We start from the raw sequence: 22,581 nt of genomic DNA on the forward strand, positions 1-22,581 counted from the left end.
TAAAGGTTGCCGATCCCTGCCTTACAACATAACAGAATCAATATTTATTTAGAAACGCAATTAGAACGGGTTAACGGAGGCAGCATAGACATCATATAGTAAAGACATGCACATTATGGACGCAACCCGTTGTAACGCCATTTTCGCTATACCGCCAATTTGGCCGTGAACGGAAGTTGGCGGTATAACGAGAGTAGACTGTAGTTTAATTTCAGAGCTGATATCTATCCATTTTCCATGTTTTTCTTGATAATAACCAAAATCCCTTCAGTTCTGACATCAATAGCTATGGCATTGTACTGACAAAAACAGTGCTTTTAGACATTCCATGTTTTCTTTTCTGTCTGTTTTAGTCACATGATACACACAGGAGTTAGTACTTGATTGCATAACCATTGTTTTTGATGACTTTTGATGGTCTAATAATGTTTTCCACGATTGTATTACAACATGAAAATATGCTAATACTAACTTTAGTGATTAGAACACATGGTAAAATAAGTATCTCAAATCAGATAAAATGTAATTTACAACTGTATACATTCCCAGGGTTAAAAAGGGCTAAAAGTGACTTATACATGTTAATAATGTAAAGTTTTTGATTAAGCTTTTATCTAAGGATTATCTCTTTCTAATAATAGTTATACACTTTTTTACCTTGTGCTCATTCAGAAGTCATCTGCGTTTCAGTCAACACTTTCTCTGTTTTCTCTTGGTTTCAGGTTTTGTCGATTTGGCAAAACTCTGAGTCTGTGTTGACTCTGGAGTTGGTGGACCAAGAAAAGCTAAACTGGAACCAAACAAACATGTAGGGAAGCTTAATCTCCTTTACATTTCCGTGCCTTTTCCTCACACCGCAATAGTATTCGAGTGTAGTTTGCTTTGAGTCATGATTCATTTTTAGACGTTACACATGATTTATTTGCCTTTTTCTTTCAGGCACTCCAAACTGCAGAAGCTGCATGACAGTCAGGAGCCACCGGTAGCAAAACGCAGAGGCAGCATGAAGACTTCCTACTCTCAGCTGCCAGAACAGGACATGTTAGTACAAACTGGAGTCACACAGTAGGGTGCTGTGGAGTTGGATTAAACAAGTAATAAAACCTGATGCTAGTCTTAATCACCACTATAACCTCCCAAAATAGGATTTCATTGAGCCTCTCTTAAATATCATGTATTGGACAACACTTGAGTAGTCTTTCCTGCCACAGGGGAGCATGTAAGGTGATGCAGATTTATTGTGTAGCCCAAAATGACCCATGCACACATGTTTTGTTTACTTGTTTTGGCAAAACAAATTAGTCCAAATCTCCTCCAGAAACTCACCAACTTGGAGAGACTTTTGCTGGGAAAATATTACTTGTTATTTCATAACCCCCAAACAAAAATCCAGACAAATGGGGATTCCACTGCCATGCTGGAGGTGCAGTAGAATAATGGTGGACCACGCACATACAATGCAAAAATCAAAATCTTACCAAGTGTATTTTACTCATTTCTAGTCAAAATAATTTAATTTGCTTAATTCAACCAAAAAAATATCTGCCAGTGGAACAAGTGAAAATTATCTTGGTAAGATTTCTTGAAATAAGGTTTTCAAGATCTGTTGTCCAAAAGTAAGTTCTTATGTCTCACTGAAAAGTTACTCTTTAGGTGATTAGGTCTTATTTTAAGTGTGACAAGATATTTTGACTAGAAATGAGAAACATGCACTCGTTAAGATTTAGATTTTTGCAGTGTATATTTTGGTCTTGTCCCTTTATCAGGCTGTTTTGGGAGGAAGTGTCCAAAACAATCTCTGAAGCACTAGGCTTTGAGGTTAATATGTCCTTTCCCACACTATACCTTGGACTTTCCCCAGTGGATTTAAGCAAAAACGATTTATATTTACTAAAGATTTTTTTGGCTGCCAAAAAGAAAACTATCACGAGATACTGGCTTCAAAAATGCGGCCCTTCTGTGGACATCTTCATAAATATTGTGAATCACTTACATCATATGGAGCAGATCACTTATGATCTGAGGCTACAGAGGGATGTAGGAGAAGGACATTGGAAAAACTGGACCCTCTTCTTAGCTCAGTAACTTCAAAAATGCCACCTGCCTAAAACTGCCTAAGCAATTGTAACTTATACACATACACATTTACACTGTGTGAGAATGCATTTTTATTCATGTATTCATTTATTAGTTTTCCTATGTAAGTTGTGACTACCTGACCCTGCTGTTTGTTATGTATGTTTAACCATATTTGTAGTAAAATAAGAAAAATAAAGTGGAGAAAAAAAAATAAATTAGTCCATCCAGAAATGTCAAACAGTATAGTGACCATATACTGTAATCATTTATACCCAGTGAGAACATGCATGTAAATCTAGTCACTCCTTTTTCCAGTATTTATTTATGAAGTTGGTTCATAATGTGTGTTTTCAGGATTGTCAGTGTTCCATTCTGTTATTGCTTTAGATTGGTGTAATCTAGTCACGTCAGTCCGTATCTCAGGATTACTTTTCACATTGCTAATGCTGCATCCTGATATTTTTCCAGGTTTCTCCAGCACTTTGCCCTCAGTAGCATTGGTCAGGAGCCTATTTTGTTTGACCACTTGGGGGCACTCTTCCCCTCTGCTGAGCTGCGGAAACCAGCCACCAGTCAAGGAGACAAGGTGAGCTTCCAGAGGAGCTTGTCTTTTGTTATACAGCATGAAATCAGGATAAGGCTGATACTTGGATACTGATGTTGGCTTTTAATGTATTAAAGGTTGTCATAACCATCATCACTGGACTGCCGGGAAGCCATAAGAAGAGACTCTGTGACTTCCTGGTGAAGTTTAGCAAGGAACATGGAAGGTAAGCAGGATTGATTTTTATTTTTTGATTTATTTTTTCTTTACCTGAGCTGGCGTCTGTTTAATTGCACATATATTCTAGCTGCTGTAATACCTGAAAACATGACACCACCAAAATAATACAAGTCAGATTCCATTGCACCTTTAGGTGGGTGGTATATGAGCCTGGTCCTGACAGCTGTGACAGCTTCTCAGCCTCTCACCTCCAGCAGTACTTGTCTAGCTTCCTGGAGAGCCAGAGAGGCCCAAGAGGCAAACCCCGTCTGCTGGTGCTCTCACTTGGGTAAGAAAGCCTTCTGATCAGCTTGATACAGCTGACTGGAAAAGTCAAACTGAACCACTGCAACAAAGCTGAAACAAAACGAAACAGTCCAGTTCATACAAAGTAGGAATGAATGGGCTCTTATCATCTGTAGCTTTTGACTTTTGAAGTATCTTGTGCAAAATATGAGTAAATTTTAAAAAGCATATATTGATTTTCCTGTCTCAATCTGTGTCTAATAATCTTTGATAACGTGTAAATGATAATATAATATTATAATATATAATGATATTATAATAAAGTACTGCAATTTCCCAGTTTGGGGTCAGTAAAGTCTATCTACAGTTGTGGAAAAAATGATTAGACCATCAAAAGTCATCAAAAACAATGGTTATGCAATCAAGTATTAACTCCTGTGTGGATCATGTGACTAAAACTGACAGAAAAGAAAACATGGAATGCCTAAAACCACTGTTTTTATCAGGACAATACTGTAGATACTGATGTAAGAACTGAGGTGATTTTGGTTATTATCAAGAAAACCATGGAAAATGGATAGATTTCAGCTCTGAAATTAAACTCTTATGAGCTATTTCAGTTGGTATCATTATATCTGTCCAAACAAATGTACCTTTACTTGTACCAGGCATTGAAATGAACAAGAAATTGAAGAAAACAAGGGTGGTCTAATACATTTTTCCACAACTCTATCTTATCTTATCTTATCTTATCTTTGCGCCCACTTGTGCAGATACACAGATGTTCTGGATGTGGTCCAGGCTGTGCTCTTCCACCCGGACCCTGTCGTCCAGGCGTGTTTCACCATCGGAGCTGTCACTGCCTGTGTGGACCCCCTCTCCTCCTGTATGGAGCACAGGTAACAACTCTATCTGTCATACCCTGGCTTTCCACTCTGTCGATTCGGGCTGTGTCATATGACCAAATATCATCCTGTAGGTAATAATTTCATACCCAGATAATGAGTCATTTAACATGAAACACCTATTTCTCATAAATAAATCTGTTATGTTTGTTTTATGTCCTTGTGTTGTTGATGAAGACATTTTATTAGTGTTTGAGTCTTTTGATGAGACCAATCTGCCTTGTCCACCATGTCCATTTAACAGAGATCGTCCCTCTTTTAGGTAGAAGTTCCATCATTATAGCTGGTCAGAGTCCTCCTGTTCGACATTCCCCATTCTGAGTCATATTTACATAATGCTTGTTTGTGTTGCTTCGTGCATATATCCCGCCTCCATCTGTGCCATTTAGGAGAATGTAAACCCTTATTTAGAGCTGACCAGTACATTAAATTAATTTGATTGGGGTCTCCAATTCTGAAAGTGGTGAAAAATGCCTAAATCTCAACGTTATTTCTGTGGAGACATTACTAGCTCTGCAGAAATTAAAAGTACACATCACATGGCTTTGGTAAAGAAGACTGTTTCTGACTCATGCTTTGCCTTGAGCTCATAAAAAAAAAATCTATACATACAGCTGTAAAAGAAAAAAAAACATGAACCAGCCTTACTCTTCTGTGTTTTGCTCCAAAGGTGTAATTTGTGACAGAAAATAAACAATTTGATCATGTTATGTCACATCATCCAATCTACCACTAGTGGTACCTGTGGGAAATACAGTCAATGTTCAGGATAGATAGTCTATGAAAATTCTGGTGAATCTGTTGATACAGACAGTGAGATAAACCTTTTTTGCATTTTTAACATTTTTTTAATTATACAGCATTTTATCTTACAGTAAAGATGAGACAGGAGCTTGGATAGAGGAGGTGATGGTGTCATATATAGTACTTTTAATCATTATAACACCAGGTCACTGGCTTTTTATTTAAAGGGGTCATATTTATTTAAACCCACTTTTATTAGTCTTTGATTTATTTATTTGTGTATTTGGATGCTAATAGTTCATACAGTTTGAATTTGAACCCTCCAGGTGCTGCAAAGCTGTCTTTATATTCATTTTGGCAAACGTCGAGTGGATTTCTACAACCTGTTTCAATTCCTTCTTAATTTGTTATGTTTTATAACTGGTTACGTCACGACATTTGCACATATAAGGTCAAGACTTCTGGCGAACATTTCTCCGAGTACGACATAATTGTTTGGCAGCAGCAGCAGCGGTTGTCGTCCATACTGAAAATATGTCCAAATTTCGAGCCGATTACCTTAAATGTTCAGTTGCTGGTTGTATTAACAAACACAAATAACGGGACAGAAAGCAGGGTCAACAACCTGGAGGGGGTGGGGTCATGTGCATTTAAAGGGCCAGCTCTCAAAACCACCTTTCTGGTGTCATTACTCAGAAATAGGGTTGAAGATGAACCTGTGGAGTTGAATTAATGAATAATTCAGATCCAAGCAGAACATTTACAGTTCATGTAGACCACAGGGAAATGTTTGAAAATGAAGAATTCCATTTAAGAAAAGCCAAATGATACTCCTTTAAGTTGAACAGATTAAATATAGCAGAAACTAGAACTGTAACCTTGGAGAATTTATTTATTTCTGTTTTCAACATGACATATGAGCAGACCTGATGATGACAGACAGGGCAGGATGCTGATAAACTGGCAAACCCCCTTGAGGTTTCCAGGAAGAGGTTACACGACACTTTTAGTTATTAAAACTCAAGGCAGGGTCTCTTTTCACAGAGAGGATCAGTCCTGCATTTAATCTCACTCTCCTTTTGTTACAGGCTTTAGATGTAGCTTACGGAGCTTCTCACTATCATAGATTGACTAGACGGTTCTGTGCAATGTAACATAGCACTTCGATTAATGGGCTGTTTTCCACTGCACAGCCAAACACAGAGTGTATACTTGTGAAGTTACATCCTTGTAAAAGCAATGCTGCCATTTTATTTTATCAGTTTCCCAAGAAATGTTGTGGAAAAAACACCAGAAGTTACCCCCTGTCAGTATCTGTTGCCATGGATTTATAAATATATGAAGGGCTGGGAATCTCAGGGTACCTCACAATACAATGTGATACGATACGATGCGTGATACATGGCTCACAATCACAATAATATCTCGATATGGTGATACTGTGATTATCGATATATTGCTCTTAATAACCTACAATATATCCATGTATTTATGAGGGTGAAACAAAAACAAACAAAAAAAATTCATAGTTCATATTTTCTAGCATAATTTAAGCAGAGTACAAATAGCAATAGTGTAAAAACATTGACACTGTTTTAGTTCAACAGAACTGTAAACAGGATTTTTTTTTAGGTGTATGACAGACAGTGACACTATTTTAAACTCATTTGGAAACACCACATCTCTTGTCTCTCAAGTAGATCAAATATGTTAAATAGAAACGTAACAAAAATAAAATCGGTGGCTGTGCATGTTTGTCATGCCGCCTGTGTATCGTATTTTCATGAGACAGTTCGTACATACTGCAGTGTCCTTATCCAGCTTTGTCCCCTCCACACTATAAAAGCCAAAGTGAGTCCACACTTTCTCTTTAACTTCACCCCTGCAGTCCATCATATTAGTGCCGTCGTTTCTTTTTTCTTCTATGACTTCAGTCAAATTTTCAGCCACTCACGCGAGGAGTGACCCCTGGATGACATGTAAAGCAGTGACTCGACTCACTAAGGAGAGGAGGAACAATAAAAGAAGTTTATAGCAGCTATATTTTAATAATAATAATAATAATTTTACAAAAATGTTATGTGGTGAGAGCGCTTCAATAATCCATTGAAAGATTAAATATTGCGACAGTTCGCCATATCAATATTTTGTCACACTTCTAAATATATGTATAGTATAAATTACAGAAGGGAGACTCCCACATTGTTGGATCATGTAGTGACGATGCTTCAGTCGTACTCAGGTCAGCAGTGGAAAAATGTGTAATAAGAGGTTTAGTCAGCTATGTGGTTAGTATTGACTTTTCCATTTGAGACATCTTCAACAAACCCCCTGTCAGTATCTGTTGCCATGGATTGTGTAGAGGTCCGTAGACCCCCAGTATGGCGCTAATTGGGTGTGGTTAGCCCAGCTTAGGTCTGACCTGCCTGTCACCCCCACCGCATAGCCCTCTAATCTCCCAGATCCACATGAGCGGCCAACACCCCCCTCCTCATTGAAGCTCATCAGTCAGTCATGATCCATTCTTTGTGATGGATGTAGACAGTTCATTACATCAGGACAGAAAGATAAATGCCTTTCAAATAGCTAGATCCCCAGTATGCAGGCTTCCTAAAAGCTGCAGAGGAGGGTCTGGAGAAGCTAAAAGGGGGGGTTGGTAGTGGTGGTAGTGGTGGTGGGGGGACTTCAGCTTTGATAACTGAAGTCTTGGCTCAGAGAAGAAGGCATAACACTGATCGATTTTACAAACTCAGGATAAATTATGCTTTCTGTAATTTACATTAAATTAAGTTACAGGAAGCTTTTTCATTGGTCAGTTGCCAGTTACAGTCATGATGTCATTTTATGAAAAATGAGTCAAGGGAGATAACTCGATTTCCAGCCAATGGCCATAACAAAAAATTAGCCCCTTGTCCGCTGCACAACTTTTGCAGGCACCTCTAAGTCATAATTAGTTATTAGTAATGTCGATATTGCTCATTTTCTGTCCAAATAACAATACAAAAAGTGTATTCTACTGTATGTGAGCCACTCTAATACATTTAATTGGATCCAATCAATCCTAAACTGTGATTTTCACAAGGTTGCTAAGTCACTGATGAAAGAATGAAGATATTACCGCTGATAAAATCATTTGTAGTCAAGTCATCCTCATCTTGTACCCAGGTTCACTGTATTTCTAATCCAAAATGCTCCGTCTGCTCCGTCTACTTTTTTCTGTAGGTTTGCCTTTCCCAAGCTGTTGGAGCAGTGCAGCCAAGGTAAGCCCCTGTCTGTCACGCCGTACCACCCTGAAATAAAACTGAAATAAAATATGGTATTTCAGCACCGGCTACATGGAATTGACTTTGTATTTTCAGGCAAGCGATAGAGTTTCTCCCAGAATTCATTTTCTCTTTTTGTGCCTCCTCATATGTCAGGTATTGTGAGTACAGTGGTGTTCACCGGGCTGACAGCAGAGCAGAAGCACCCTCTCATGCAGCATGTTCAGCAGTTGGTACGCTCTGCCAACCCCACCGCAGCCTTCATACTGGCAGAGAGAGGAGCTGTCACAAGGTAGGCGCCCACAGAATCATGATCAATGCCACAAACAGTCATTTAACTGCTTTTATCGTTTCCTAAAATACTCCGTCAAGACTGCGATTTTTTTTTGAGTCCGCGTCTAAATCTGTAGGGTCAGAGCACTGCCGGGTTGGCACAGTCATGACAACTTCTCCAAACGCATTCTTTTACCAAGATAATAAATGTGACACTTGGTACATTTACATGCGCATAATATTCCAATTCTTACCCTCAGTCTGAATATGACATGACACGCATATCCCGATTAAAAGCAGGATCTTTCTCTCAGTGGAACGTGCACTGCCTCCATCTCTCAATTTTTCAGCCACCTTAAAAAAGGAAAAAAAAAAATGCCATTGTAATATTTCCACATGTCTAAAACCTGTTTAAGTCCAAGTCTTTCATGATGTAGGTAAAGTAGGTGTCTTTTTTTTTTTTCCTCCTATTCAAAAATGTGGGCTTTTTTTTGGCCCTGTATCTGTCCTCCAGTATAAGCTCGCTGTAGACAATAAGAGGGAGTGTGTTGCAAACCACAGCAGAAACTTACATGTTTATAGATAGATAGCTAGATAGCTAGATAGATAGATAGATAGATAGATAGATAGATAGATAGATAGATAGATAGATAGATAGATAGATAGATAGATAGATAGAGAGATAGATATGTACAGCACTTTGGGTGAGTAACGTCTGTTTTTAAATGTGCTATATAAAGAAACTTTGACCTCAAAATATACTGTAAATACATGTCTAGAGATGGTTCCTAAAACCAGAATAGAATAGCATAGAATATCCTTTGTCATTGTGTGTACAATGGCATTAGGAGTTCTACACCCGTCGGTTCAAACAATATGGGGGAAAAAAAAACAATACACGAGAAAATAAGAATAGAGCAAGTATAAAATTTAAAAAAACAAAAAGCAAAATAAGAAATCAGAATATAAAATTTAGCAAAAGTAAAATGAGAATAGAACTAAAAGTAGAATAGAATAAAATAGACACAATATTTACAATATTATATTATTAATATTAATAATATCTCCATATCCCAATAATATCTGCATGTCTTGATCTGAAAATTCCACATCAGGAATAAGACCTATTTGGGAATAGAATACGCTAGTTATGAGTCGTGTATTAAGAGCATAATGTTGTCATAGTTGGGATCATGTTTGAAACAGGTGCTCACATGGACGTTGCATATGCACAGAGGAATAGGTCTGTTCCAGTCGGATGAACTACTTCATATGAGCTTATCTGTCAGACAGTAAAGCCTGTTATAGTACTATGCATGTAGTATTATAGAACTGGAATTAGTATTTTTCTACTGTGTGCACTGTAAAGCATTGATGAAGAGCAGGTTGATGATGAAACAGCTCATATTCTGGGTTTAAGGTGAGATCCTAGTAACAAATTGTTTTTTTCAAACTTTGTTTTGAAAAAATCTTTTTCACACAGTATTTACAATTGCCCGCAAGAAGATACAGTAAATTTATGCATGTGTTATTATATGAAAAAATAATTTCCCAACCTGGGATTAAGTATTTCTTCTTCTGTTTTCTGATTTGATTCTGTGTGGGTGGTTGTGTTCTTATCAGTACTGAAAGAAAAACCTACACTCTTAGTTGGAGTAGGAGTGTACAAATAAATCTAGTGACTTGTATGAAGTGAAACCTGTTATTCACTGCTGGTGTTTGACATCCATTATTTTCATGCCACACTTCATACACTTCACATTTGTAATCGAGAACATTTTGAAGTGTCATTTTTTGGTGTTATACCTCTAGCAGCTCTTGTAGTTTCTGTTTGTAAACGACCTCAGATCTACCTTCCCTGTGACAGTTTTGTTCTTTAAATCACTCTTTATTTGTTTTGGTTCATTAGGAATGAAGATGTGAATCTGATATTGTCTGAGAGTTGCTTCAATGAGCCGCAGATGCTGAGAGCACGTTATGTCCTCTACCCTGGATGGTAAGACCCTCATCCTGTGTTCCACCCTGCTGAATGTGACCCCTGTGTGTTGTCCTGTGTCCACACTCAACCTTCAAGCAGCAGATTGGCGGTGATTCGAACTCCACCGTCTCCTCAGTCTTGCCTCGCTTCCCTCCCTGCAGTTTAATTGCCACTCGGCTGCAGTGGTGGGGGTATCGGCTGCTGATTGCTGTAAAGCCCCTCAGGGCATCTTGTGTTCTATCACCAGCTGCCTCCTGGCAGCCCAGTAACAAGCTGTTGGCCATGCAGTTGCCATGTACACACAGGGGGTCTTCTTCCCTTTGGACCTGGTCCATTCAGCCTTCATGCCTCAGTGGTCAGCCTAATATGAACCTCTGCTAAATCCTCCCCACAGATCATACACTGGATATCTGGCCACAGTCTGGCCCTTTTGATTTACTTATCTTTAAGCTTTATTTTGTGTGTCTGTGTGTATTTCTGTGGAGGGGATGCCCCTCCTTTTACATTTGCAGATTTCTCTTCCACAGTTTCACCAGCCCAGCGCACATACTGGCATTTACTGTGTGCCGCTGCTTAAGTAAACAAATTTCCATCCAGAGACAAAATGAAGCACAAACATTTGACATGTTCCAGACTTAACTTTGTCACCATTTGTGTAACGTGTATGTGTTGTGTGTTTCAGGTGCAAAGGGCGCTTCTTCACTGGTTCTGGGTCTGTGGTCCTCACTCAGCAACGCGTGGCATTCACCCGGCCCCTAGAGAGGCCTCTATTTGTCACCCGCTGTAAAGGTGAGATGGAAAGAAAGCCTCCCCCACTTTTTTGACTTTTACACGTGACAGAAGCTCCAGATATGAGCTGGCAGTGTTTGGCGATCATTACATAAGCGGCCTTTTCCCTCCAAATATGGAGACAACTGAGGTCTCAGAGTATTTGTCAGCACTCACAGTGAAATTATCTTCATTGCCCAAAAATGCAGTCATGATATTTGCAGCAAGTACATTTTTTTCAAGAAAAGTACTTTTAACGTTATTATTGTTAAATCCTTCTGTTTGTGGGGTAATCGCTGCTAAAAATATCTTAATGTTTCTTTAGCATTTAAGTCATCACTGAGGCAAAGCCCCTTCCAAGGAAATGTGTACAACATCTCGGGAAAGGTTCGATTTTCAGGTGAGAAATACATTTATTTGCGTTTTTTATTATATATTTTTCCTCTTGTGAAATAAAATGCTCTAGTCTTTTGGCTAACATTTTTTTTATTTTCAGAGATCTTTTGCAGGGTAATGTAAGATATACTAAACAAATGTGATTTCTTTCCTGGTAAATATATGACCTACATTTGCATTTCCCAGTTTTTTGGGAAATATTAGAGAAAAGGTTTCCCTCAAAGCAGGCAAGAGTCTTCTAACGGTAGGAGTCTTGCTTGGTTGTTGCTCTGGTGTTGTTGTGTTTAGACTTCAGCCCATAGTCCACTGGTTCGGTTTCCTTCACATAGTTTTCTCAGTCTTTTTCTTTTGGAGACCCTGGTGGAGTTGTTGCATGAGGAGAGAGTGCAGGTGACTGTAAGGGGATGTTCAGAGCGTGTGCAGAAAATTGGAGAGCAGGGGTGTCAAACAAAACCGGCCCACCAAAGGGTCCAATCTGGCCCTTTGGACGAATTTGTGAAATGCAAAAATTACACTTTAAGACATTAACAATTAGTCGAGGATTTTCAAATCCTTTTATTTCAGGGGCCACATACAGACCAATTCAATCTCAAGTGGGTCAGGCCAGTAAAATACTATCACAATAACCTATAAATAATGAAAACTCCAAATTTGTCTCTGTTTTAGTGTAAAAATGTACCATTACGATGTAAAAGTGGTGCAAGCCCTCTCCTCCTGTCCACTTACTGTATTTGTTTTATATTCTACTAAAAAACTTGGATTTGCAACTCACTCTCTTGTTCACCATTTGAGGTGTGGACATTGAATTGTACCCAAAAGGGAAGTTTTGTATGATTTGCTTCTCCGAATAAACAAAGAATGGGAAAAAAATGTAAAACTAGAAGCACTTGGAGAGCGCAGACCTCCGCCAAGGCTGATCAGTGCCGCCCCCCCCCCCGATCACCACCAAAATTTAATCATTTCTTCCTTATCCCATTTCCAACAAACCCTGAAAATTTCATCCAAATCTGTCCATAACTTTTTGAGTTATGTTGCACACTAACGGACAGACAAACAAACAAACAAGCAGACAAACAAACAAACCCTGGCAAAAACATAACCTCCTTGGCGGAGGTAATTACATGAAGTGTTTACATTTACAAACTATCATTTCACAAAAAATGTGAATAACCTGAATAAATATGAACAACATAAAATATCTTAAGGGAAGGAAGTTCATTTTTAACAATATTCTCCCCGTTACTAAATGTTTTCCACCTTTGTAGAACCACTATGATCTCTATGCTGAATGAGAATTTGAGGTATAATATTGTTAAAATGGCACTTATTTTTCTTTAAAAATTTCAGGTTCATTTTAATCACATTTTTTAAAGGATAGTTCATAGACATAAACATTTTCCTTAATGTAATTTCTTTCTTTTTTCATTCTAAAACATAGAAAAAAGTTCGGAGTTGACTTTAATTAAAGGTTATTCTGTTATTATTTTACTCATTCGGCCCATTTGAGATCAAATTAAGCTACATGTGGAACCTGAACTAAAATGAGTTCGACACCCGCGTTGTAGAGAATCGGAAAGGTGCGGTAGTGGAACGAGTGTGGAGACTGTATGATCGAGATCAAAACTCCCATTCTCTTAGTGTCGAGTGTGTATCTCAGCCACTGTCTTTAGATTAATTTCATTTATTTACACCACTTTATATTTAGTTACGTTGAATTTATTTTTGTATTTAGCTGTTTAACATTCACATTTTACATTCGGTTAAGACTTGTTTTATATTGTTTTGTGCAACACACGTGAGTTTCTGTGAGCCATTTTGGGAGCACAAGGGTCGTACGGAGGTAGAAACATTAACACCCCACCAACAGCATGCTGATACCATGTGAAGCTGCCGTAGCGGGGGTTACATGAGGTGTGAAGTGCATGCGAGACATGGATGTGAGCGCTTTCATCTCTGGAACCTCCAGACTCGGACCAAATGATGGAGGTGACCTTCAACACAGTGAGCGGGAATCTGAGCATTGTCCCGAACCACAGCAGCGAACTTCTGACCCCGCACGCTGGAGAGACCAACGCTTCCTGTTTCCTGATCTTTGATGGCGTCGGCCTCACTGAAGACGGACTGAAGGACTGGCTCCGACTGTGTGCGAAGCAGGTAGGAATTTTAATAGCACCATTGTATTTTAGGGCAGTAAACAGGGAAAACAGCATGTGTGGATAAACACCAGAAAAACACTTCCACTTTAAGTGCCGTCGGAGTGGACTGAAACTTTCAGGGGCTGTCAGAACTTTTCCCTAATTCATGTCATGGCTTTTCTTGAAAAACGATATCACCTGGAAAAACCTAGACAGGGTGCTTACACAGGGCTTGAAAGTCTCGAGTACTGTTTTTGAGACCTTGAAAAGTCTGGAATTTTGTGTGAAAGGCTTAATAAAGCAGGGTTCCCACACATCCTGGAAAACCTGGAAAATGATTGACCAATTTTCCAGTCATGGAAAACATGGAAAATGAGAAAAAAGGTCAAATGTCCAGGGAACAGTTAAGTTATCCTGGAAAAGTATTTATCCTCCCCCTGCCTTGTGACCTTGTGTGTCTAAACTGAGACGAAACAAAGGAAATAGTTTTTCAATGATTTATTGAAAATATACAAATATTTTTAGATCAAGTGCGGGAGAGAAAGTAAGACAGGGTTTCATTAAAAACCATTAAAAGTCAATAAATAGATTTTGTGAAAATTAAGGCCTTAAATGGCATTAAAAAGCATTAAATTCCATGTCCAGAGGCATTAAAAAATTAAATACACTTGATGGAAAAAAAATAGATATTCACAATTTATTTTGATTATATAAACATTTAATAATTTTAATAGGAAGCATAGTGTGATGATTGACAGGTGGAACCCTTTAATTGTCTATTGTTTATGGCCGATACATGAAGTCACAACACCAGATGCTTGGAATGCACCATGCTGTGAGCGTGCTCATGCTGGGGTAAAAGAGCGGAGGGAACATTGGCAAATGTCGGAAAAATGGGAAAATACAAGTTTCAGCAGAAGTGACTGGAGGAGGAACTATTCAGAACCTGGTTAAAGCCTGTCGACGGTAAAGCGACATAAAACTATATTTAAAACTGTGTCTGCAGTTGGACATGGGCATTAAATGTGTTTAAAGTGGCATTAAAAAGCATTAAATTAGATTTGCTGATACCTGCAGAAACCCTGTAAGAGAGAAGAGAAGGCTGAGTTGGGAATTGCCAAATTGAACGTTGTAACTCCAGTTTGTCAGACAAATGAAACCGGGGAAAAAAAATAACAGTTTTGAAAAAGTTTGGAATTTTTATTTGGATAAAGAGCAAGCTCCCTGCTATAACTCTGTACAAATTAGTTTTTTAGTTCTGAATGTTCCTCTGAGCTAAACTTCAGTATCTGTGTGTAAATCCTGCACCTCTTCTATTGGCTGAAGTTGGGAGTCTGAACTTTTATTAATGTGTTCAGGGCAAAGAAATGATTATGAAAGCAGTACCTTCGCTCGTTTCACTGTGCCCTGTTCACCCAATATTATCATCTAAATTTTAATTATTGATCAGTTTAGATGGTAATGAGTTATGCTTGGAGGTGGGGATTTGTTTGTGGTTTATTCCAGTTAATCCAGTTCAGGTTTGTGTGATTACATCCTCAGTTAACGAGTGGTTAGAACACAGAGGACGACAGGATGGGGAGGGTTCTGGAGCCTCTGTTAGATGATGTCATGTGTGGAATGTGTGGAATGTGTGATTATCTGTTGCGCCTATGTGTGGCCATATGTTTCATGTACATCAGTTGAGATTAGATTACGTCATTGTTTGTGAAGGAGTGTATTTATGCCTTTGTTTATTATTTTCCTCATCTCTCCCTTCACCTGTTCAGATGGTACACTACAAAAATCTAAATCTTACCAAGTGTATTTTTCTCAGTTTTAGTCCAAATATCTCATCACACTTAAAATAAGACATAAGCACCTAAAGAGTAACTTTGCAGTGAGATATAAGAACTTATTTTTAGACAATAGATCTGGAAAATCTTATTTCAAGAAATCTTACCAAGATAATTTTCACATTTTCCATTGGCAGATTTTTTTTTGCTTGAATTAAGCAGAAAAACCTTGAATTAAGCAACAAAAAATCTGCCAACTGAACAAGTGAACAGAGCTTAATTCAAAATTCTGTAAATTTAATTCAAGATTTTTTTTGGCTTGATTAATTCAAGATTAGTATTTTTTGCGTAATTCAAGATTTTTTTTTTTTTGCTTAATACAAGCTTTTTTTTTTTACTTAATTCAAGATTTTTTTTTTTTTTGGCTTAATTCAAGCAAAACATCTGCCAGTGGAACAAGTGAAAATTATCTTGGTAAAATTTCTTGAAATAAAATTTTCAAGATCTATTGTCTAACAATCAGTTCTTATATCTCACTGAAAAGTTACTCTTTAGGTGATTATGTTTTATTTTAAATGTGATGAGATATTTGGACTAGAAATGACAAAAATACACTTGGTATCATTTAGATTTTTGCAGTGTATGTAGGTGTTCATGTAGATGAGAGATCATAAAGATTAGAAGTTATAACTTGCCATGGAGCTTCAGTTGAATTTTTTTTTGCTTATCTTTAAGCTGAAGTTGCTTTATTTTAATCCCAAGGAGTTGTTTTGCTAATGTTTTGTTTTGAACTTTTATTAATAAAACATCACTATCCACTGCCTGAAGACATTCTTCATCTTCAACTTCAAGATTTAGAACCAAACAGCGAACTATGACTCTAAAGGGGCTACATAATTTTACAAAAGACACATCTTGCTAAAAAAAAAAAAAAAGTGCATTTTGACTATATTTTAAAGTCCTATGTTACTCCTGGGTGAGTTGGTATACATCAGTCCATGCATGCTGTGTTGTTCACATGCACCATTATTCAGCCCCTTCTGTTTAATAGCCACATCATTTCCTTAGAAGAAGTTCACATATTGAAGATAAGATATTCCTTTATTAGTCCCACAAGGGGGAATTCCAAATTTACAGCAGCAAGAGTGGAGCACAACAAAGCATACAAGAGCAAAAAAGAGCATTGGGTTAGCACAGCAAACAGATACACAGTAGAAAACATAGAAATGTAACTAACAAATCACAAAAAGTTATAAATACTATTTACAGCTGTTGTGCACATGCTGAACATGCCACAGATTAGACAGGGCAGATACTCCTACGTACACCTATATACACATATCTACATATGATGAGCATCAGCTAGTATTAACAGAGTTTAGATGTACTTGTATTATAACAGCATGGTAGAACTGCTGTAGATGGAGGTCCTAAAAAGTCTAAATGTCCAACATGTGCAGGTTGTGTATCAATCCACTGAACAAATTGTTATTAACATGTATTTTTTACTTCCGTTTCCTTGACTGTTTTTATACTTACCGTACTTTCCAGACCATTGAGCACACTTGAATATAAGCCGCACGCTGCCGTCTCCAGTGTCTCACCATCGATTCGTTGATGCCAAGCTTACGTGCAGCAGCTTTATTTCCTTCTTCGACAGCCGGATCAATCGCCTTTAACTTGGAAGCTGCCTCATATGCATTTCTTTGTGTGCTTTCCATGATGAGGGTGTGTGCATGATGCACAAAATGACTGATCTAAAGAACTGCGTGTGAGTGCGTTTGATTGACGGTGGATTAGCCGCATCATTGTTTAAGGTGCAGGGTTCAAAGTGTGTGAAAAAAGTAGCGTCTTATAGTCCGGAAATTTCAGTGCATTGTCTTTTTTTTTTTTTTCCTGTTTTATACTTTTTTTTATTATTCTTCAGTGTTATAATTGATGTGTGTATTTTACTTGAGCACCTTGCAGAACATTAAACCAAATTTTATTTCACTTTATAGCGATATCTTGAAATGATAATAAAGTTTGTTCTGTTCTATTCTATTCTATTCTATGTACTCCATGTAGAAGCAGGCAAAGAAGATTAAGAGGACAAAAAATACCCTCTCGCCACAAGAAATCAAGACCATACATGTAAGTTTGGAGAGTTTTCTGTTTGCTGTTGATGGAGTGCATGCATAATGTACATACTGTTTGTGCATGTGAAGCTGTGTTAGTGATTATAATCGACAGAAATATGTAGATTTACTTTGACAAACAATTGCAATATGCAAAAAAGATGATGACAATGGAGGGAGCATGTATGTAAATAGTGTAGGTTTTAAATTATGCAAATACGCAGATATGTAAATGTGTGGGGTAAAATAAGGCTCTCTACACACATTTAGAAACAATGGGCCTCATTCAGGAACATTTTCCTTTTATTGTCTTATTTTCCTCTTTTTGCATGGTCATATCACTGTCAGATCAGATTCATTCGATGCTTCTGATTTCAGATATCTGTAAATAACCTCTGTTCACCTGATGAATACAGTCTGTATGTGACTAAATGTAAATCCATGAGAAATGTCAATAATTAGAATGCTACCAAAAAGTAAAAAGAAGAATTCATATCTTTAAGACAAGTACTGCAAAGTGAACATGACAGATCACACAGAATATTATATGTTAATCTTATATTTTAGATGAGATTAAAGTTTTGTTCATAGTCATAAAATAAAATCAGTCTGTAAATTACTTCCGCCGGACACCTAAACCGCATGTGAATTTTATTTTCACAAGAAAATTCTCAAAGTTTGAGAACATTGTTAAATTCCTCAACTTCTCTTGAATCACTTGCAATGGAACTTAAGCGCTAATCTGTACATGGTTGTTGTCTGAAGGGCACTGTCGGCACATATTGTCCAATCAATTCCACTGTAAAAGAGAGAAGAATGCCATCCTTCATGGTGCTTCCTGGTTGTTTATTGTCTTGATGCACCAACGCTTTGAGTCATGTTGTTGATGTGGTCCGTAAAACTGGGAGAGAAATAGGACTTTATTTCGTATTGTGTCACACAGACAATCTGGACTGAATTGTGCCGTTGTGTGTTTGTTTGTTGTGTGTTTGTTTGTTTGTTTGTTTTTAGATGAGCAGGCATTTGGCGCCGCTCCCACCAGGCTACTTCTACAATGGCTACCAGTATGTCGACATCTTTGGAGAAAAAAGGATCTTCCATCCCAGTATCCTTTTCCTGGTCGATAACTGTGTCCTGTTCATAGTTTAGGTGTGAGGACTGTTGAGTATGAAAGTCAGACTCTGACTTTATGGTCATATTAAACCTGTAGAATTTGATTAACACATACTCCACAGATGTTCCTAGTGCACCAAGCATTTCCATCTGAATCAGGGTTATATATGTGTGTGGGCTTACGTCTCCATTTGACTGCCATATGTAGTCATCCTGTTGCTGTTTCTCTTACATCACTGTTACCGCAGACATGGATGAGTTCATTAATGAGTACATCGCCGAAGCCAACAAAGAGATCGAGCTTTTTAACCGTCAGCTGGAGCTGCAGGGACAGCCTGACCTGTTTGATCCGTGATACAATCTGCCTGTATGTGCATCTCCATCTGTCTTTAACTCTGAGTGAACCACAGTGGGAGGGACAGGGAGGGCACGGGGTTATTCACTCAACATTCCATTCGAATGTTTAATGTGTGCTCACATGCAAATGCAGAAACTGATGCTGCTAAAAGTCCATTCATTATTACAACTACGTCACTTTGTCTCATTTGGTGAAACAGAAAAGTTTAATGCAGCTGAGCTTTGAAACAGCATCACCCATCCAAAGTCACCTAACAGGCAGTCCAGTCCACCACAAGAGGAAAACTGATGCATTTACTTTTGTAAATATAGAAAAGTTAAGGAGAACTTATCCCCGCAACCGAAGACAAATATGAAACATAACGCAACACAAGATTCCATCTTTAAACCGATGTGATTACGGCACTAAGCCTGCGAGTTATGAGTCTTGCACAATTGAAGGGAATTTCCAACCGCACACTCTTGCAGCTTGTGCGTTTCTGTTTATCACAGTTGGCAAATTAATGCCTCTATTTCTGGACCGGCATGGATAGCCGTGTGATACTGGTGGGCTCCCTCATGGGGTTTCTCAAGAACTGCTCCTCCTCTGTTGTCATCCAATCCATGGCCCACCTGTTAGCTTGTCTGCGTGCCACGCTGCAGCAGAGGGAGCGCTTGGCCATAGAGCCGTAAACATTGGACAGCCTGTTGGCTGACAACTGATGAATGATGCCATTAATCACATAGCTATAAGCCGTCCGAGTGCTTTATTTAAGACTCCTAAAGTGAATCTAATGAAAGTGCAATAAAGCAGACTTCACTCCCTGAAGCAAAGTGTCGTAGTTATCAAACAGCTGAGGCCATCACAGACACATTGAATCACTGAGGTTACATGTCCTCAAGACTCTTGTCTTTACAGAACTGTATTCTGTTTTGTTCTAGAGCTGCTGACACAAAAAGCACAGCCTCATGCAGTCTAGTGTGGTTCACCAGTCACAGTTTGAGTTAAATGTTCATTCACTGTTCTGGGTACATTTACCTTTTAATTGTTTGGGTCACTGTGTTTGGTTGGGTAAGGGTGAAATGAAATAATCTGGAAGCTCCAGATGTGGGTTACTGTTCGGTGAGGTTGGGGTTCACATGAGCAGAGCCGTTTGATGAAAATGTAAGGTGAGGCTCTGTGTCGGTGGTGTGATGTTGCAGAGAATCAGACTTTGTGTTCTGTCTAAATGAGTATTTATGCTACTGTTTGCTCTGCGATGGTGTGTGTCACACTGATGTTCTATGCATGTCTTCCTCTTACCAAGGTTCCTACACAGCTCATAATTCTGCAATTTAAAGAAAAATCCACGTAATGTTGTTTTTATAAAAAAAAACAACTGCAAATTTGAACTTGAAAATGTTGGACTCAAACTCTATAAACATCTGAATGTTAAGGACAAAAGTGGATGACTCATATGATGGAAATGTGTAGGAGCCTTGGAACAGTGAATAGATATTTGATGACTTTTATTCACCATGGGGTCAGCAGTGGAACGTACGGTCTAATCAACAGGCTTTGCTGCAATAAGTGCTTCTTAAATGGCACGATATATTTATTGAATTTTATATATTCTACCAAAAATGTCGCTGAGGTTTTTCAGATAAGAGAGGCAGACGTGAACGCCTCTTGACAATTATTTGATTCCTCTCCCAATAGATATTTTAAGGCCGTTGGTGACCTCAGTGTATTTTGGGTTTACATTCCCAATGCTGGCTATGTAACACTTTTCATGTTTGTCTGTCAACGCTGTCAACAGACCATAAAATAGAAGGAATTAATAATTTTCTTTTCGGCTGGCAGACGGACAAAGAGTCAAGTGTTAGTCGTCGACTTATTTACTTTCCCAAATGTGACCTGTGAACTATTCAGAACTCGCCCTGATACTGCTGGCCCCATCTCTCCACTGCGTAGAGAACTCTTTGAAGCCATACCATCTTTAAATGTTCCACTGTCTTTTACGGAGGAAAAAAAAAACCAGACTAGATTAGCACGATTACATATGATGTGAACGGTCTAACATGTATTACCCTGGCAGGTCCCGGATTGCCAGTAAAAGAGGGGTACGACTGAGCGAAGCTGACCCCAAAGGTAGTTTCTGTTTCCCATGAGCACCTTCCATCCAGTCCTTTCCTTTTACTCTATAACAGAAGTGCAATTGTACCTTGTGTTTTTTTTTTTATATGTTCTACTTGCCGTGCCCTCATATCGCTCTTTAAGGACAAAGCTGAAGAATCAAACGAGCTGCTAAATTCTCCGTCTCTCACAGCTTGTAGTCTGCCAGATTCTGGCTTCGAGCGCTCGTAGCTCGCATAGCACTAGAAAGGGTCTTAATAACGCTGAAGGGGTTTGCGGCAAAATGAGATGCCATTTAAAATAAGTGATACTTTCGCTCACAGATGACTGATAGAACACAATGCCAGCAGATTAGGCAGCTTTTTTTCTTTTTTCCTCTCCCGTAGCGGAGCAGGATAATATTTAACTGAAATCCTTTGTTGACGGAACGATAACTCTTATTGAAGCTCTATTTAGTGTTTCAGCGATGCTCTCTCAAAGCCGTCTGTTTGGAGTAGCGTTCACTCTCCAGTTACGTAATACTGCAGAGAGTTACCTTTGATTGACAGTGAAAATGTGAGGCTGACGTATGAGAGACTGAAAGTGCCACGGCTTTGAAACCTGCTGCTCATGTTAAAGAGCAGCTCAACGAAAAAACCGAACCCACCAAAAGACCAAAAAGGTCGTCCTTAAAGAGTCGAGGGGTATGTAAGGTATTTGTGCTATTGAAATCAACACTAACACATATATACACACAAACACATACATATATATATATAAATATATACAAAGCTATTACTACTACTACTACTACTAGAAGTACGTCTACACTCTTTTGCATGTGTTGAGATGTCATGTGACTAGGATTACACATAGAGTATATCCTGACAAATTTGCCTTTCACCAAACTGGTACAACAAAGAGAAAAATAATCACATCTATTTTACTTGTCTGCTAAAGATTTAAATTACCTCAAAACAACGCAGAGTATTTTTATAAGACTGTGAATTGAACACTAGATGCTAACAAAACATCTCCTTTCGCACAAGCTACAAAACAAAAAAAAAAAATGCAAAAGAAGATGCAATTTCTTTTGGTGAAGTTTCAAAAAAAAAAAAAAACTTTCAAAGAGAATCTGATTGGTCGTGTGATGTCAGGTTTCTCTGATCCAGCAGTGCCTTGGCTACGGCTAAGAAAAGCAGAGATTAAAGCTGCATTCAGAACCCTCGTCCCCTCCCCGTGTCGCGGACGACGACGAGAGGGAGGACGAGGAGGTGTTGTTAGGCGAGGAGCCGTCCTTCAACAGTGTTGGTGAAAGGAATCCATGGAGTTGTTTCTTCTAAAGCAATGTGTTTTTTTTTTTTTTACTATGCCAGAGGGTAAAGTAGGCGTGGTCACATGTGGTGAGGCCGCTGGAGGGCTCGGATTTATTCAGGTATTCAATGCAAACTAAAAAAAAAAATGAAAGGTTGGAATACGGGCTGGGCATCGTAAGCACTGAGGGTAGTCCACGTATGCGAACCTTGGAAAAAAGTCAAAAGACCACTTAAAAAAAAAAAAACAATAAAATACAGTCGTGGAAAAAAGTATTAGAC

The 22,581-nt window shown here is 38.4% G+C and overlaps 1 protein-coding gene across 2 annotated transcripts in view; it reads left to right on the forward strand.

Annotated features, from left to right (window-relative positions):
- Window positions 1–22,581, forward strand: part of dnaaf9 (dynein axonemal assembly factor 9) — a 49,714-nt gene that overhangs the window by 17,870 nt on the left and 9,263 nt on the right. The window contains exons 23-37 of one of the 2 annotated variants that reach the window (XM_030126011.1): window positions 723–808; window positions 940–1,041; window positions 2,548–2,665; window positions 2,761–2,849; window positions 2,997–3,131; window positions 3,862–3,987; window positions 7,960–7,997; window positions 8,157–8,292; window positions 10,183–10,269; window positions 10,934–11,040; window positions 11,345–11,419; window positions 13,382–13,569; window positions 17,393–17,458; window positions 18,454–18,547; window positions 18,804–22,111. In XM_030126011.1, the coding sequence (XP_029981871.1) occupies window positions 723–808; window positions 940–1,041; window positions 2,548–2,665; window positions 2,761–2,849; window positions 2,997–3,131; window positions 3,862–3,987; window positions 7,960–7,997; window positions 8,157–8,292; window positions 10,183–10,269; window positions 10,934–11,040; window positions 11,345–11,419; window positions 13,382–13,569; window positions 17,393–17,458; window positions 18,454–18,547; window positions 18,804–18,910 (1,554 nt within the window). In that variant the 3' untranslated portion in view covers window positions 18,911–22,111. Of the gene's footprint in view, window positions 1–722; window positions 809–939; window positions 1,042–2,547; window positions 2,666–2,760; window positions 2,850–2,996; window positions 3,132–3,861; window positions 3,988–7,959; window positions 7,998–8,156; window positions 8,293–10,182; window positions 10,270–10,933; window positions 11,041–11,344; window positions 11,856–13,381; window positions 13,570–17,392; window positions 17,459–18,453; window positions 18,548–18,803; window positions 22,112–22,581 lie in introns of those variants that run through there. The other variant, XR_003934444.1, reaches the window with a different exon arrangement.

Source organism: Sphaeramia orbicularis, chromosome 22 (assembly GCF_902148855.1).
Source record: "Sphaeramia orbicularis chromosome 22, fSphaOr1.1, whole genome shotgun sequence".
NCBI classification, from domain to species: domain Eukaryota; kingdom Metazoa; phylum Chordata; class Actinopteri; order Kurtiformes; family Apogonidae; genus Sphaeramia; species Sphaeramia orbicularis.